At 51.5% G+C, this 16834-nt stretch overlaps 3 protein-coding genes; 1 reads left to right on the top strand and 2 right to left on the bottom strand.

The window, feature by feature from the left end:
• Positions 1-33: 33 nt before the first annotated feature.
• Positions 34-626, bottom strand: RCC_02317 (uncharacterized protein; the record flags this gene model as incomplete). XM_023767599.1 has 3 exons in its annotated part: positions 34-285; positions 339-491; positions 549-626. 3 exons carry the CDS (start codon positions 624-626, stop codon positions 34-36), a joined length of 483 nt encoding a protein of 160 aa, XP_023623367.1.
• Positions 627-1777: 1151 nt separating this feature from the next.
• Positions 1778-2449, top strand: RCC_02316 (uncharacterized protein; the record flags this gene model as incomplete). The annotated part of the gene is made up of 1 exon (XM_023767598.1): positions 1778-2449. One exon carries the CDS (start codon positions 1778-1780, stop codon positions 2447-2449), a length of 672 nt encoding a protein of 223 aa, XP_023623366.1.
• A 384-nt stretch (positions 2450-2833) lies between these two features.
• On the bottom strand, positions 2834-15790 carry RCC_02315 (uncharacterized protein; the record flags this gene model as incomplete). XM_023767597.1 has 3 exons in its annotated part: positions 2834-8766; positions 8817-8850; positions 8909-15790. 3 exons carry the CDS (start codon positions 15788-15790, stop codon positions 2834-2836), a joined length of 12849 nt encoding a protein of 4282 aa, XP_023623365.1.
• Between the last annotated feature and the right edge of the window lie 1044 nt (positions 15791-16834).

Below are 16834 nucleotides of genomic sequence, written 5' to 3'. Positions count from 1 at the left end.
ATATATTCACTATCAAGCCCAAGGAAATCACAATCAAGACTCCTTCAGACTCTCGACCCTCGCCTTGAAATCCTTGTTGAGAATCATGTAGTTTTCCCCGGTGTGATTGTCCAAGGTGGACGACACCTTTTGAATCACCCACACCAAGGGTCCAAAATACACCTCTTCATTCACCAACGTCGTCCCGCCTGGATTCTCCTTACTTGGCAAAAACTTGAAAAAGTGATCGCCATGGAACAGACCCGTGATACCGCCACGCCAGCTGAACTGCTCTGGCGTATTCTCCTACTCAAACGTCAGTAAATATAAAGGACGTGGGATGTCCTGGCAAGTAATACGAGAACGGTGGGTTTAAAGGTTGTGCCTGAGAGATTGATTTTAATCTTCTCGCCTGCTTCAATTTCCATATCGTTGCTTCTGGGTACTACGGCAGAGATGCCTGTTATTCCAGGGCCTTTGGACCATGTAGGCCATGCGGCGAAGTCGAAAAACTGGGCTTTCCCGTCAGTAGTTGATTTGACAGGTAGTCGAGATCAGAAGAGACATACGACGCTGCGAACATGTGTGGGAGAAGCGTTGATTTCTATCTGCGAGGACACGACTTTCGTGTTCGCGCTGTTCGCCATGCTTTGAATGCTGCTGCTGCGACTTTGCTTCGTAAGCAGGCGAAGAGGGTGATGGATTGATGGACTTGGAAAAAGTGGTCTTCTAGGGAGTATGTGCAAAGACATACAACTTCTCCAGGAAGTGTGTGCTGATGTGGTGTCTTATGTATCTCGATCGAGTCTAGGTTTGAGACGATGTACGACGACAAAACCTCCTGTTGCTGAGGTGTCTGAGCTTCTCCACGATATACTAGCTTTTAATCCTTGTCGAGAAAATCCTGGAGGATCGCCGGCACCGAAAATCGGCGCCGAGATGTGGATCATGTAACTACAATGTACTGCCCGAAGATACGCAAGAGGACTTTTGCGGTGACGACGACGTCTTTACTTTGATTGTTTTTGTAACCTCATCAAGACGGCATCTGCGTTGCTGAATAAGCCGAGACAAAAGATGAGAACAGCCGCATTTGGCGATTCCGTGCCTGGAGCGGCCATTTCGTGTACGACGGCAGTATCGCACGTGGGCAGGACTTCGTAGAAAGATATCCGGCGTATGCGTAGCTGCATACCTCCGGATTGTACAGGATTAATTCTCGTCGAGTTGTATTAATGCAAAGCTTTGTCATCTTTTTCAGGAACTCCTCGACTCTGATTGCCGTGGCACAATGCATCCAAAATGGCGGCCTTGAGAGAACCATTGGTCGAGGATTTCTGGAGCCAGATAAATGCGCCCATTATGCAAACACCGATTAGAGTTTCGTCGCGTGTGCGACCAGAGGATCCACCATTCGAAGAACATGCTCTGGCACAAGGACGAAACGGCATCCTTGGACGCGATGGAATCATCCAGCTTGAGGAAACACAGTTCTCTCATAGATACATGCCATYCTCTGCCGCTCGTACGGTGACCAGTCATGTTCAACCGCGTGGGTAAATTCCGACTTTGCCATTTTTGCAATTCACTTCGGGACGCTAGTGAAGTAAGTCCTCAAAGTTGGCTCCACTTTTTAGGATGCGAAAGCGTTTCCTCTACACTTCCTTTCCATCATACTCTGTCTGGTCAAAATTAGCATCAGCATCAGCAGCATCGCTTTCGGCATGGTCAAAATCACCAACACCGACATCATCAGATCACTGTCAACATCGCCAATAACAGCAACACAACCGCCAGCATGAAAATCACAAAACGTGTGCCGCATCCGCGCGCATCCGATTCTACTAAAAGTTGCAAGACGGGAGGCAAGAGCACCTCATCTCTTTCCCTACTCAAAGCCAAGTCTCGAATGGAGATCGATCTGCCTCCAGAGATCATCGAAATGATCGTTCTCCAACTGCCACTTTCAAAAGTCCTCGACATCATGCAGTTATCCAAGTCCTGGAAAAACGCGATCAAAGGGTCGAAGATTTTGCAGCGCGCGCTGTTCCTGCTCCCAGCAGTCAAGAAGGGAGGACAAAAATGTTCGGGGAAAGGCGATGAACTCGAGAGTATCGCCTGCCGCGACGACGAAGACCAAGAAGTCGTTGAATGCTGGAGGGAAGGCGACGAGAATGGACCCATCATCAGACCAGTCTTCAATCCTCTCCTTCTAGACTTCTTCTTCTTCAGTCCTTCAGACAGTTTCGAAATGACGGAATTCTCCAAAATCGGCGACTTTCGAAATGGACGGCCTTTCAAAACAAACATCAACGCGCTCCTTCATGCGGGGGATTCTTGGAGGAATGTGTTGATGCTGCAACCCATGTGTAAATCAATTTTTATACCACTGGTGGGGAAAACAGGACACCAACAAAATCGAATGGCGAGAAGGGATGGTGGAGAACGAAAATGGTGTCACGATGGGTGATCTTGTGGACCGATTTGTGCAGATTGATCGGGAGTCCCGGGCGTCGGGGAAGGAGCCTATCTGGGAGGTTTGTATGGATCTCGAGGGTTTTGATATCGATCAGTTGGAGGTGTGTTTGAAAAGTTCATCGGCTTGCGAGGTTCTTGCCGCGATCGAGGAAGTAGGAGTTCTGGAGTGAGAGGAGGGAGCGAAGGAAAAATCAGCAATTCGGAGTACATCGCCCATCTTCTACATGAAGACGTCGGGGCGGTGAAATAGACAGCACAAGTTGAGGGAAATGAAAGTACCAGAAAATGGCGTTCTTGTTAAATACCCAATCGGAATAAATTTCTCATGTACTTTTGCCGCAGCCTCGCAGCCATGTTCTGCCCCTGCTCTTTCCAATCACTCGAGTCCTCTTCCAATCAACTCGCAAAGCTGATCAACAAGCTTCATCGCTTCACTCTCCATCATAATCCCCGTATGACCAAACAAAACAACCTCAACTTCCTGCTGCTGACCCAAAGGTTTGACCAGAACCCAAATTTGCTCCGGGCGGAACTCCATCGGCAAGACATCGAAACGAATGGACGTGCCTCCGGAAAGCCGTATTTCAGTCTCTTCGTCGATATTCTGGAATTGGAAGACGGAATCAAATTTTGTATCACGTGGCCAGTCTGTGCAAGAAGCGGTGATTTGGGTCAGTCCCGTGGCTTCATGAGGCAGACCTTGAAGCTGTTGGTTCTGAATACTCGAGACGACGTCTCGCGGAGGAGCGAAATTCTCAACATTGTTGTGATTCGATTGCGCGGGCCATGTGGCTCGAAGGGGCACCACGTTGAGACAGGGGCCAGCAATGGCTTCTGGAATTGAGTCTACGACGCTTCCTTGGCCGGACACGAGACGTCCAATCACAATGTCGTGGTTTTGGGTATTTGTAGCTATGACTGCTGCCCAGCAGGATGTGCAGAAAGTTGCTGGCGTGATGCCACTTGGTAGAGCGGTTTTCCAACTTGCTCGATTTCGGACTGTGTAAGGATTACCGGCGCTGAAGGTGTGGGATGTTGGAGGGAACTGCGTAATTGATGATTCAGATAGGAGGTGGCTCCAGTACCGAATGCTGTCGTTGCTCTTGGGTACGGTATGGTTGATGAACGAGGCGAAGGATCCAGTTGCGGGTAGAGGGCGATTGTCAATTGCTGCAGCGAGACCCTCTAGCAGCAGGGAGAGACTCATCCCATCGTATAGAGCATGAGACAGGCGTAGAATCAGTCTCGTACTGCTGTCCTTTTGCTGTAAGAACATCAATCGAACGAAATGAGTTCCCAGCTTGACATGACAGCTCCGCCAGTCTTCAAAGCAGACTTTCTCCATCTCATCAACATCGCAGTCAAGGTTCACAATCTCTGGGAGCCAGTCCTTCATAACGATTTGAAGATACGAGTCATCAAAAGGTACGAAGACGGTACGCAGAATGGGAAAATGCATAGCCACAGCCCGACACGCATCTTCGATCTTGGAAGCAGTCATGTGTGTCGCATTGATATCGCAGTAGAAGTAGTTCCAGAACATTGGCTTTTCTTGTAGAGCTGCCGTAATGCAAGTTTTTTGGAATTCGGTGACTGGGTATGCATCCTCGATCTCGGCCGTGTCGTGGTGAAGATGAGGCCGGATGTGAGACAGGCAGAAACCCTCGACATCATCGGTAGCCAGCTGAGCGAAGGGCGGCAGACCAGCAGGTGTCGCTTCCAGAACGGGCTTCTTTGCTGCTGCTTCTGCCACGTCTGACAAGGACGATGTAGGACTCAAAAGAATAGCGATGTCGAGTTTTAACATCTTCCTCTTAGCGAGAGATGTCAGACGCATGGCAGAAATGGAGTCACCGCCCAGTTGAACGAAATTGTCGCCTATTCCGATATTCTCCGTCGGTATGTTGAGAATCTCAGCCCATAGATCGACGAGTTCTCTCTCGGTGGCGGTTGTAGGATCCCGCTTCGGTCCTCGCTCGACGCCCCTTAATTGTCCCAAGTCATCCGCGCTGAGTGAAGCTGCTAAAGCCTTGAGCCTCCTGCGGTCTGCCTTGCCTGTTGGTGCGAGAGGAATATGGCTTACGGGTACGTAGACAAAGGGAATCATGGCCGAAGGTAGCTCATGTTCCAATTGTGCGTGTACTTTCAGTCGATGCTCCACAGGAAAAGTGCTTGCGCTCATGATCCGGAGCCTATTCTCGGAACCGGCAGAGTCGCCATCATTGCTGATGCACACAAAGGCTATTAGGACTTGACTGGTGATTGACGCACTACTCAGAGATGCTGATTCGGCGACTATTTTCGCCTGCGGAGCCCAGTGCTTGAGTGAGCGATGAACATGATACTCCACTTCTTCCAATTCGATCCGCTGGCCTCTTATCTTCGTCTGAGCATCTTTTCTTCCGACGAAGAGTAGTTCTCCAGATGTGTTGTATCGAACCAGATCGCCTGTCTTGTACATGCGGGCTGAGCGAGCTTTTGTGCCGGCGATGGAGGCATCAGAAAGCCAGCGAGGGTTGCGAATGAAGCTTGCCGATGTCTTGGTCTCGTCATTTAGATAGCCTATACCCACTAGCGGCCCTTCGACGAGAAGCTCGCCCACGGCGCCAATCGCAGAAAGCCTCTGGTGGTCTTGAGGATTGACAATCCATGTGTTTGTACCCAGTGATCTGCCAAGACTTGGAGCTCCTTGAACGGTAGGATCCATCACACCCATGGTTGTCGTGACTGTGCACTCGGCCTGGCCAATACCATTCAGTACCCTGACATAGGGTGCCCACTTTTGAATGTCAGATCTGAGAGCAGACTCGCCGCCAAGGGCCAGGGTTTTGAGACTTGGAATGTCCTTTGGATCAAGCGTACGGGCGACCGAAGGTGTKAGATCGACGAGGTTTACCTGCATCTGCCGCATAGATTCCGCTAGCTGGCTAGACCTCCTTTGTGAATCGCTCGGAATRCACAAGCACCCTCCAGCCATGAGGCAATGAAGCATATTGGACAATGCGATATCGAAGCTGTACGAAGCAAAATCGTACACGCGTGTCTCTTCGTTGTACCCGAGGAAAGCAGCTTGGTGCTTGAATGCGCTGGAGAAATTGGCGTGAGTGATCATGGCACCTTTGGGCGTGCCAGTAGATCCTGAAGTGAAGACTACGTAGAGAATTGAAGCCGGTGAGCCATGAATGTTCAACGTCCGAGGCGATGACCACTTCAGAAGATTGTCACTGTCGACGACAATTACCTGCTCGGCCAGTCTGCTTGCCAAGTTTTCGTTAATCGAGGAGGACAGGATAACGGCTTTGTTGACCTGGCTGGCGATGGTTCGAAGTCTCTCCTCCGGTTGACTCGAGTCCATTAATGTGAACCCGGCTCCTACTTTCATTACAGCCAATGCAGCTACGACAGTCCACATAGACTTTTCGAAGCACAAAGCAACGACTGTACCCGGTTGTAGCTCATGAGCATGGTCTTGTTGAAGATGTGAGGCGAGAATTGTGCTATACCGGTCCAAGATCTTATAGCTTAATTGCCCGTCCCAGGAGTCTACGGCCAATCCGTGAGGATGGGACTGCACGTGACTCTGTATCGTCTCATGCACACTAGCAAAGATCTCTTCCGGAACTGTGGCATTCCAGTGCCATATTTCTGCAATATCTTCTTGGCTTGTGGCTTCCAGGTCTACGATCGACTTGTTGAAATCCAGCGATCTCCCATCTAGTTGCAGTAGGATTGCCTGAAACTGGTGCATGAGGCGCTCCGCTTGCCTTGCTGTCAAGATGCTGGGATCGTAATTCATGCTGATCGAGATGTTGGTTTTTCCAAGCTCGCAATCAATGATCAAGGGGAAGTCATCGAATCGTCCCTGAGCCTCGCCATCTTTGCGAGTCCATAGTCGGGAGGGAATTTGCTGGGCCTTGGCAGCCTGAATGTCCAGAAGGGTCTTGAACTGAGTGCCTCGCTTTGTGTCTTGATTAATTTGGCGAAGGTGATGCAGCCCAATCTGCTCAAACTCCATCATACTTGTTGCCTGATTCTGAAGCTGGGAAGCGAAATCGGCTATGCTTGTGGTCCAGTTCAGAGCTACACGGATTGGGACTGTTGATATTGTCGGCCCAACGACATCCTGGATGCCGACCAAAGGTATTTGTCGACCAGAAACAGTGGCTCCAAAGGTGACATCGTCGGAGTTGGCGAGCTTACCGACCAAAATAGCCCATGCGACACGTACCCACGTGCTGGGAGTGACGTTGATGGTAGTTGGCCATTCGAAATCGGGAATAATACATGCACAGCTTTGGTCAGCCTTTGCAGTGTGTGAACCAGAAGGAAGCACCGGGAATGATGGGTCTGGGACTTCCAAGAGTTGCGACTTCCAAAACTTCCGACAGGCTTCTGCGTCAATCGTAGAGAGGTATCTCACAAACGGCTGCAATGGCAGATGTGGCTGGAAACTCTCACCGTAGTATGCTCGTTCTACATGCTCCAGGATGTAGAGGATAGTCGGAGCATCGTACAATGCATGGTGAATGTTCCAGATAAGGCGCCTTGAGTGAGAGTCGTCGATCAGAGTCCAATGTGCCAGCCGATCTCCAAGACCATATGAGTTCTGACCCTCCTCCTCCTCCCCCCATGTAATGGGCTCATCCACAACAACTTGATGAAGACCATGAGGATGAAGGTCGACCACTCGCGTGCGCAGAATTGGCAGCAATGCAACAATCCTATCCCAGGCCGCCCGTAAGCGAGATGGATCTGTACTCTCATGCAGCTCATAGACCTGCCGAGATACATACATAGTCGAGCTTCTTGATGAGACTGCCAGTAGTCCCTYTTGGAGTGCGGTGGAGGGAAAGATGTCTTGAACTTGCTCCATTCTCACACCACATCTCGTTGCAGCCTCGCTCCGAAGACGTTCTACCGTCCAACGTGCAGTAGAAAGTGAGAACGGCAATATCATCTCAGGCACAGCTTCTCCAGAAGTGACCTTCTGCGCGAGATCACGCAACTTTGGGTAAGTAAAGACATCCGCCACGCTAAAGTGCATACTGCGCTCCTGCCCGAGGCGGACTAAGCGCATGACACTGATTGAATCGCCGCCTTGAAGCTGGAGAAAACTATCTTCAACAGAAATGGTCCGCTCTGATAGTCGGAGAGTGGCAGCCCATAGCTCACGAAGCTTCTCTTCCCGCTCGTTTGAAGGAAGAACAAGCGACCGTTCTGAAGTCGAGCGCTGAAGCATGGACCTGGTCAAATCCTCGACAGATAACGCAGAGCCAAGTTTTCGCAGCTGACCTCGATCCACCTTCCCTGACACGAGACATGGTAGACTTGGAAGGCCAATGTACGCTGATGGGCACATAAAGGAGGGTAATTGCGCAGCTATATTGGCCCGTAGCTCAGCTTGCCGATCAAGCGTTTCGTCAGGGGTAAGGCCATTCCAAGGATCCGGAGCCACGAATGCGACGAGAAACTGTCGGTCTGGAGCCGTATGTGAACAGACGACCTCGGCAGCAGTTGCAGTGCCCTCGGGGAGATATCTTTTCGCAAACTGCTCCACCTCGCCAAGCTCGATTCTTTGTCCGCGCAATTTTGCTTGTGTGTCCCGGCGGCCAACAACTCGAATCATACCGTCCGGTAAGTGCTGCGCGAGATCTCCTGTCCGATAGAACCGCGATGATTCGGTAATCTGATACGAGTCAGCCGCTGAAGATGGCATCCATATGGGCTTTCCGTCATGGAAGGCGGCGGCGCTTGTTCTGGCGTCGTTGAGATAGCCCAATCCAACCTGCGGGCCCTCGAGCCACAATTCACCGACAGCGCCAATGCTCGCAAGACAATTTTGTGTATCGTCAACGATCCAGAGTCTGGAACCCATGCCACGGCCAATGTGTACTCTATCGTCTCCATTCAATAGAGCAAGGCCGACGGACACTGTACATTCAGCTGGTCCATACGAGTTGAACATTTTCACTTTTTGCTCCCACTGCCTGACATCTCCCGCGTGGGAAGACTCTCCTCCGAGAGTAATGGCCTTGAGGGCTGGATAATCATCGATACGAAGCAGGCGGGCGACACTTGGCACTATTCCAGCGATGGTGACTTGATATCGGCGGAGAGATGTATCCAAATCGTCGGCAGCAGAAGGCACACAGAGGCAGGCACCGGAGCAAAGCGTGAACAGAATGTTGCCCCAGCTGACATCAAAGGCATAAGAGACGCCGTCCAGAACCCGATCACCAGGCTTGTACGGAAGCATCGGCTGTCTGTGCTTCCGAGCGCTGCATACGTTCCCATGCGTGATCACAACACCTGTACAGGGTTAGCTAGAGTTGAGATAAAAGGCTCAGAATTGAAAGTACCCTTTGGCACTCCTGTGCTACCTGATGTGAACACCTAGCCGATAGTCAGCGCGTCGAGACTTGGGAAAGTTAGGAGGTCCGATATCACTCACCACGTATACCGGCCAGCAAGGCTGGACCTCAGGCCGACAGCTCATCTTCGTGGGACCTGGTGAGATGGAACTGCAAGCGCTGACTACAAAAATGTCGAGAGTGGGCGCAAGCAGTGAGGCAGCATGGTGATTCCGCGCAGACGTTACTATCAGTTTTGCATCGATGAGTTTCAAAATCATCTGCAGTCGATGATCAGGTTGGCTAGGCTCTAGTAGTACTACTGTGCCTCCTGCCTTGATGACGCCAAAGATGGCTACGATAGTCCAAGCAGATTTCTCAAAGTAAAGGGGCACCATTTGCTTGGAACTTAGTTCAAGTGACGCCAGATGGTTCGCAACATCATTTGAGTACGAGTCCAGCTGTTCATATGTCAGATCTGCGTCCCAGGCATGAACTGCCTGAGTAGTCGGGTATTTCTGGACAACGTCATGGAAGAGTTGATTCACCGTCGCTTCCACTCCCTCTGGTAGTTTGTCGTTCCACCGGAGGAGTTGATGCTGATCAGCGTCGCTGAGCAACTTGAGTTGGCCTATTCTTGTTGTTGGGGACGAGGATGACATTTCGCGAAGGGTGTGTTCCATCTGGYGCAGTAATCGTTGGGCCTGCGCTTCATTGACCACCTGTGGATCGTAGTCTAGGTTGACACGAATGTCACTCATGTCCTTCTCGGATGGAGGTGCGCAACGGAGCATCAATGCAGTACTGCTGAATGTGCCGTAGCTCTCTTCTCCTGTGAAGTTGTCGAAAAGCGAATGACCTTCTTGGGGAGATGGCGTTTCTTGGCGAGGCGGTTGTACAATCAGCGTGGACTGAAATTTACATGCTTCTCCAGCGCTGGGAGAGAGCTGACGAATCCACTGAAGCCCGACCTGCTCATAGGGAGTCGTCTCGATTGAATCCAGCTGGGCGGCCGATAGCACGCTCTGCACGGTATCACTGTCGGACCAACGAATCCGGACGGGGACCGTGGCGATTGTTGGACCGACCATGTCGCATATACCGGGCACATCCGCTTGGCGACCAAGCACGGTAGCGCCAAACACAACATCAGCAGACTGCGAGTACCGTGCAAGAACTAATGCCCACGCAACGCGAATGATGGTGTTCAATGTAACGTTATTTCCGTCTTCTCGAACGGATGGAAGGGGCAAAGACATGCGTCCCTCGGTCGTGCTGGTCGCACGGGGTCGATGGCGCATACTAGGCAGTATAGGAAACTGCGGAGCTGCAGCACCGTCTAGCTTGCGCTCCCAGAATGCTTTGGCAGCGGTTGACTTGTTAGACCTCGCCACGTATCTCACGAAGTCGCGAAAGGGAGCAACTGGTCCAAGCGATTGGCCTGCATACGCCTGGTCCACCTGTTTCAAAATGGCTTGCAAAGACCAGCCGTCAAAGAGAGAGTGATGTATCGTCCAGATGAAATTGAACGATGAACTCGGATCGCTTGCAACAATGCCCCACCGTACCAGTGGAATGCCTATGTCCATGGTAAGCCCCTGATCGCCATGGATGTAATCATCCACGGTCTGGCATCCATCATTCCACAACAGATCTTTATCGATAACAGCCTGATACAAGTTTCCCGTCATCAGGTCAACGATTCGGGTGCGTAGTATTGGGTTTTCAGCCACTACCGCCTCCCAGGCAGCCTTGAAAAGATCCAACGGCACTTCAATATCATAGACATATCGGCAGATGTAATCTCCGGAGCTTCTAGATGTCTGGGCAAGTAGTGCTGTTTGGAGAGCAGTGCATGGCAATACGTCCTCGATCTGATCAGGCCGCACATCACACTGAGACGCGGCACTGTGCCGAGCTTGCATCTCAGTCATGGTCTCGTCCAGCAGAGAAAACGGCGTCGTTGGACAATAGCCTGCCTTGGATGACTGCAGTTGCATTTCAGCTGCCTGGTTGGCTAGAAGGGGACTGGTGAGGATATCTCGAACGGAGAGTGAGTAGCCAGATGTCGTGACGGCGGAAGCTAACCGCATAGCATCGATCGAGTTCCCTCCCAATCGAACGAAATGCGCATTCTGGGCAAGTTTCTCTTGTGAAACACCGAGGACCTCCATCCAAGACTGACCAAGTATAGCTTCTGCTTCCGACGTTGGCTGCCATGCTTCTTGATGGATAACGGTCTCTTCGCTGAGCTGTTTACTGAGTGACGAAGCCCCGAGCTCTGACAGTTTGCGGCGATCTAGCTTGCCAGTAGCTGTGTAGGGGAAGCTCTGTACAAAAAAGAAGATATTGGGAACCATGTGCCGAGGTAGGGCGTCAGACAGTTGCGCTTTGGTAGCTTCAGTCCATTCTGATGAGGCGGGACGTGTCCCTTCCTTCACCGAACGATCAGGCTCATGCAACTGGATGAATGCCACCAACACCGGGTTCTCGTAAGATCCCTTTGCTCTGACCATTTCCACTGCAACAGCTGTATTATGTGGGAGAACAGCCTGGACTTGGACTTCAACCTCGCCTAGCTCGACTCTCTGACCACGGATTTTCACTTGCGTGTCCTTCCGACCGAGTATGATGATCGAGCCATCACTGGCATACCTTGCGAGATCACCTGTTTTGTATAGCAGACCTCCGGTCGCAGCTACCTGGCAGCGTTGCGACCATTGAGGCGGTTCAACGAACGATTGTGCAGTCCGCTCCGGGTCGTCAGCATACCCGGTCGCAACACAGGGCCCTTGTAGGAGTAATTCGCCAACGGCCCCAATCGGCTGCAGTATATCGTGATCTTCGGGATGGACGATCCACGTCATTGTAGTAGTGCCAGATCCTACATTTCCAGATTGCCAAGTGGTTCCCACACGACAGGTGGCGGCCAACGAGCACTCGGTTGGGCCGTACCAGTTATAGAGCACCACGTGCTCCTGCCATCTTCTAGCGAGTTGTGGCGGTATGGGCTCCCCAGCTAAAATCACAGTCTCTAGACATTGCAAATGCCCAGGCTCGAGGAGCTGAGCTACGGAGGGAGTCAAGGTGATTGTGTTGGCGTTGAATGCGGCGATAGATGACTGTAGCATATCATGTCGGGACTGGTCCGAAGGCACACATAAGCAGCCGCCGTTGATCAGAGTAGCCAAAGTCTCGTGGAAGCTTACGTCAAAGACGTAAGAGCAGAATTGGTACACACGGCTGTTTTGCGAAAAGCAAAACCGTTCTCCTAGCCCTACAGCAGTCGTTGAGATAGCTGTGTGATCCCAGGACACAGCCTTGGGAATACCCGTGCTGCCAGATGTGAAGTATAAGCAGGCCTCTGCTGTAGGTGCTTGGTATTGGATGACACGGCCGACAGCCGCGTTTGCGGACGTTTCAGTGCCACATGGTAACACAGTCGTAGCTATCCATTGACTCAGCAACCTGGAGTTACGTTGGTCTGTAATGGCAAAGCTCGCCTGAGAAATTTCGATGATGGCCTTCTGCCGTGTGCGTGGTGACCCAGGTTCCATAAAGACGCAGACGCCTCCAGCTTTCAAGACTGCTATCGAAGCTATCACAGCAAGATACGACTTGTCGAGACAGATGATGACCCTCGGCTTCTCGGTGTCCACATGTAGCTGCTGAGCAAGTTGATCTGTAGAGGTCCACAGTTGCTCATACGTTACTGAGCCATCCCAGGCTTCAACAGCGAGGCGATCCGGGACGTTGATGACCTGTCTTTGGATCATTGCCAGAATAGATGGAGTCGGTTTACATCGCACCTTTTCGTTCCAGCTCGTAAGCAGAGCCAGGTCTGCATGATTGCCGTGCAATACATCGTCCACTTTTCCCGTGTTATCAGAATCGGTACAAAGCTGCTGCACAATCCATTCAAGCTGTGTAAGTAGCCTCTCACATTCCACAAGATCCGTCACTGTCTCGTCAAACTCCATCTCAAACTCGACAGATCCCGAATGCTTCAACCAGCACTGAAGCATCAGCGCATAGGTATTCACAGCGCCTGACACTTCCCAGCGGCCTCGCTCCGAAATGTCTGAAGCAAGATCTGTGGCCTCATCTGGTGGTTGTACGACGAGCAGTGTCTGGAACTCGCAAGCTCTTTGTGCATCGTCACTCACTCGTGCAATCTTTGCCAWCCCCAGCTGTTCATATGGTACCGTCCGAGCAGTGTCCAGCTGAAGGTTCATCAAATACTTCGAGATCTTTTGTTCAGGATCCACGCGAATTCGACGTGGAATGGTTGCTATCACAGGGCCAGTAACATGCTCAACACCGGGCATGGCTGCGTGTCTACCGATTACCGTGCTTCCGAAAACGACATCGTAGGTAGAGGTTTGCCTCGCGAGAAGCAGGCTCCAGGCACCTTGTATGATAGCTGACGGAGTGACTCCGGTCTTGGGCCATTTCAGACCGCCAATCGCGCGACGCAGGCTACTGCGTTTGCCTCCATGTGACCGACGGGATGCGGACACAGCATGGGGAAATTGCAGATGACCAGCGCCATCTAGGTTGCTCCGCCAGAAGCGGCTGCAAGCTTGTTCGTCMACTTCGTTTTGCACATAGCGTAGAAAATTSTGGAATGGAACAAGAGGTGATTCCGTATGACCAGAGAGCTGATTGTGAATCTCGTTCATCATGATAGACATCGACCATCCATCGAAGAGCGCATGATGCAGTGTCCAGACAAAGTATGGTCTACCCTCAGGTTGCTCAATTACTGTGCATTGTACCAGCCGCTCACCCATACCGCGCGAGCTTACATCATGATGGTCAGATGCGCAAGACTGTTCCAGATCATCTCCAGTGAACCATTGCTGGGGCTCATCAATTACTGCCAGGTGCACGTTGTGATCGCCATGTGGCAAGACGATTGCTCGACAACGCAGCAGGTCTATTCGCTTTGCAGTACGCTCATATGCCGCACGGAATGTTTCTGCGTCCACTCCGGAGGGCAGCTCCATTACAGCTTGTTGGATATAGTCGCCATCATTCTTGAGGGACAGTGCCAGTAACCCTTGTTGAAAAGCGCTGCAAGGAAAGAGGTCCTGCACTTGGGATGGCTCTACGCCACAATGGAAAGCAGCAACTTCTCGGGCCCTAACCTTGTCAATGCTCTGTCCAAGCAAAGAAAATGGGGCTGCAGTGGTTGCAGATTGCCCGTTCGATGTTCTGTCAATTGGTCTCAAGGCAGCGGCCATGTCTCGTAGGCAAGGATTCTCAAACATGTCCATCACGGAAAGACTGAAGCCTAGCTTGCGGGCCAGGGCAACAACTTTTATGGCGTAGATCGAAGTGCCACCGAGTTGGAAAAAGTTCGTGTTCATGTCTGCCAGATCAGCTTGTAGATCAAGTGTCTCTTGTAGGATGCGAAAAAGAACTCTCTCATTCTTGGTAGCCGGGTTCGCATCAGCTCCGCGTCCGTCATTGTAGCCCAGTAACTGTGCTTGTGAGAGGCTCGAGCCTATTCGACGGAGCTCGGCGCGGTCTACCTTTCCCGTTGGCGTGACTGGTATTCCGCCGGAAAGTGGAATGAAAAGCGATGGGATCATATACATTGGAAGCATCGCCGCTAGTTTGCTTCGAGATCTTTGCAAGGACATTTCCAAGTCGGAATCATTTACGGCAATGAAGGCAGCCAGCATCTCTCGGCCTTGATAGATATCAGGACGAACAATCTCCGCTGCGCAAAGTGTCCCCTCCTGTAGACTTTGCCGCAGAGCGAACTCTATGTCTCCAAGCTCGACGCGCTGGCCAGAAAGCTTGATTTGTCGGTCTTTTCTGCCCAGGTAGTGGAGGTCTCCATTCGCATCGTATTGGACCAAGTCACCAGTGCGATACAAGCGCCCGGGCTCGTCAGCTTCCAGAAATTCCTCCAACCAGGAAGGCTTCTCGAGGAAAGCCTCGTCGGCTTTCCTATCGCCATTGAGGTAGCCTTGTGACAGTTGAGGCCCGCCTATGAGGAGTTCGCCCACCGCTCCGATCGGTACCAGCCTGGTAGCAGTGTAGATATCAGCGATCCACGTCGTTGTAGATCCCATAGCCCGCCCAATGTTCGTTGGCGACGAGTCTGGAGAGTGACGTGCATGATATGTGTCCCAGATGACCGACTCGGTGGTGCCATATATCGTAGAGATGCGTGGATACCATGCATTTAGCTGCTCTTTGGTGGGTGATTCTCCTCCAACCACAATCTTAGATAAAAGGGGGACTTCTTCAGGTACGAGATTGGCGAGCACCGTTGAAGTGATACAAATGTGAGACGCTCGGGATGTGTTGAGCACATTCGAAAGCTCATCAAGGCGTTGCTGTTCTGAAGGAACAAACAAGCATCCGCCTGCAGAAAAAGTGGCAAAGATATCGCCGATGCTGACGTCGAAACTGTATGACGAGTACTGGAATGTTGTGGAGCTTTCTTCCATCTGCATTGCTGTTGTGATTTGCTTCGCAGTCATGGCAAGTGCCTGATGTGACTGAGCAACACATTTTGGTACGCCAGTGCTCCCACTGGTGAAGAAGTTGAAAGCAGTCATACCTGGGAGGATAACAGGTAGCTGAGCTTTTGTCGTTGGGCGCAAGGCCGAGAGAGAAGCGGGAATACGGATGATCTGAAGTGACTTCATCACACCCCACTCGACTCGTTTCATGGCCTCAGATTCACTTATCAAGATGAACTTGGCAGAGCTACATTCGACAATTTGTTGTAATCTTTCTCGTGGCTGACGGATATCGACAGGCACGCACACGGCACCGGCCATAAGTATTGCTGTTATTGACGCAACTGCCCAAGCTGACTTTTCTGTCAGTAGCAGGACCGCATCGCCACACTCAACATCCGCCTCACGCAGGTGCAGGGCAAGAGACTGCGATATTCTCTCGAGCTCGTGATATGTCCAAGACTCGTCCCAGGACTCAACGGCATGCTTTCCTGGACACATTTGTACTGATGCTCCGAGAATATCGAGCACAGATGAAGCCGAGTCAAGGGGCGAATCGATCCGCGGCATCCATTTTCGGAGTTGCTCTTTATGCTCAGGACTGAGAAGGACAAGATCGTTGATGCTTTTGTGAGGTTCCGAGGACAGACAGTACATAGCTTGCTTGAGAGTGCTAGCAAGATTGTGCGCCTCCATATCATTGACTTCAGGCGATCGATACCAAAATGTTGCCGACAAAGGATTTGCGGGTGTCGAACCATCGACCTGAATGACGATTTTGTGCCCTTCTTGCCCGAGTGACGGCAAAGACGCACCACGGTCAGCGGTGTGAGTGATCAAAAAGGCCGTTTCACAGCGCGAAGCCTCGCCGCGATCTCGAGTGACAAATGGACTTCGTGCGCCATCTAGTCTTGCTGTCACCACCGAGCTCAGGGAGGGAGAGACCGCCGATTCATCCGTGCTGATCACAAGGGAGATGCAGGAAGCATCTTCATCGTTTCCATCCTCAGTGAAACGACCATAAGACACTTCAGCGAGTGCAGTATGTTCTCGCAGCACAATTGCCCACAGGGCCTCCAAGATGGCCACAAATTCGGTTTCGCTTGCGGAGGAAGGCTTCTTGACACCAGCCGTGAGGATAGTGAGGGGTATGGACAGGCTCCGCCATGTTTTGGACGTGCCAGCTCTGCTAGATCTTTTCCATGCGGTCGTCAATTGTGTGTGCAGCATTTTCCCTTTTTCCATCGAGTGCTCCATCACCATGTCTTTCGAGAAATGCTAATGCGAATTCGATTGAAGAGACYTGGACGACGAKGACGAGTTGGCATACGACGATTGCTACAACCGATGAGGAAAGTGCACTGAGCAGCGGTGAAACTTCAATGGCAGTGCATGTCGTCAACTGGTGTGGGCTAGTCCGTATGCTGGTCACTTCAATCAACTCTAAAGTATACCAAGTCCGGATTAGCGAGGGGCGGCTTGATGGGGAGACTTACAAAGGCTAAAAAGGGACCAGCTACCAGGTCGATGATTCCAATAGGTGGG

This window comes from Ramularia collo-cygni, assembly GCF_900074925.1.
Source record: "Ramularia collo-cygni strain URUG2 genome assembly, contig: RCC_scaffold02, whole genome shotgun sequence".
Taxonomy (NCBI): Eukaryota; Fungi; Ascomycota; class Dothideomycetes; order Mycosphaerellales; family Mycosphaerellaceae; genus Ramularia; species Ramularia collo-cygni.
The sequence above is the reverse complement of the archived record's forward strand: the minus strand, read 5'-3'. Positions and strand labels throughout refer to the sequence as shown.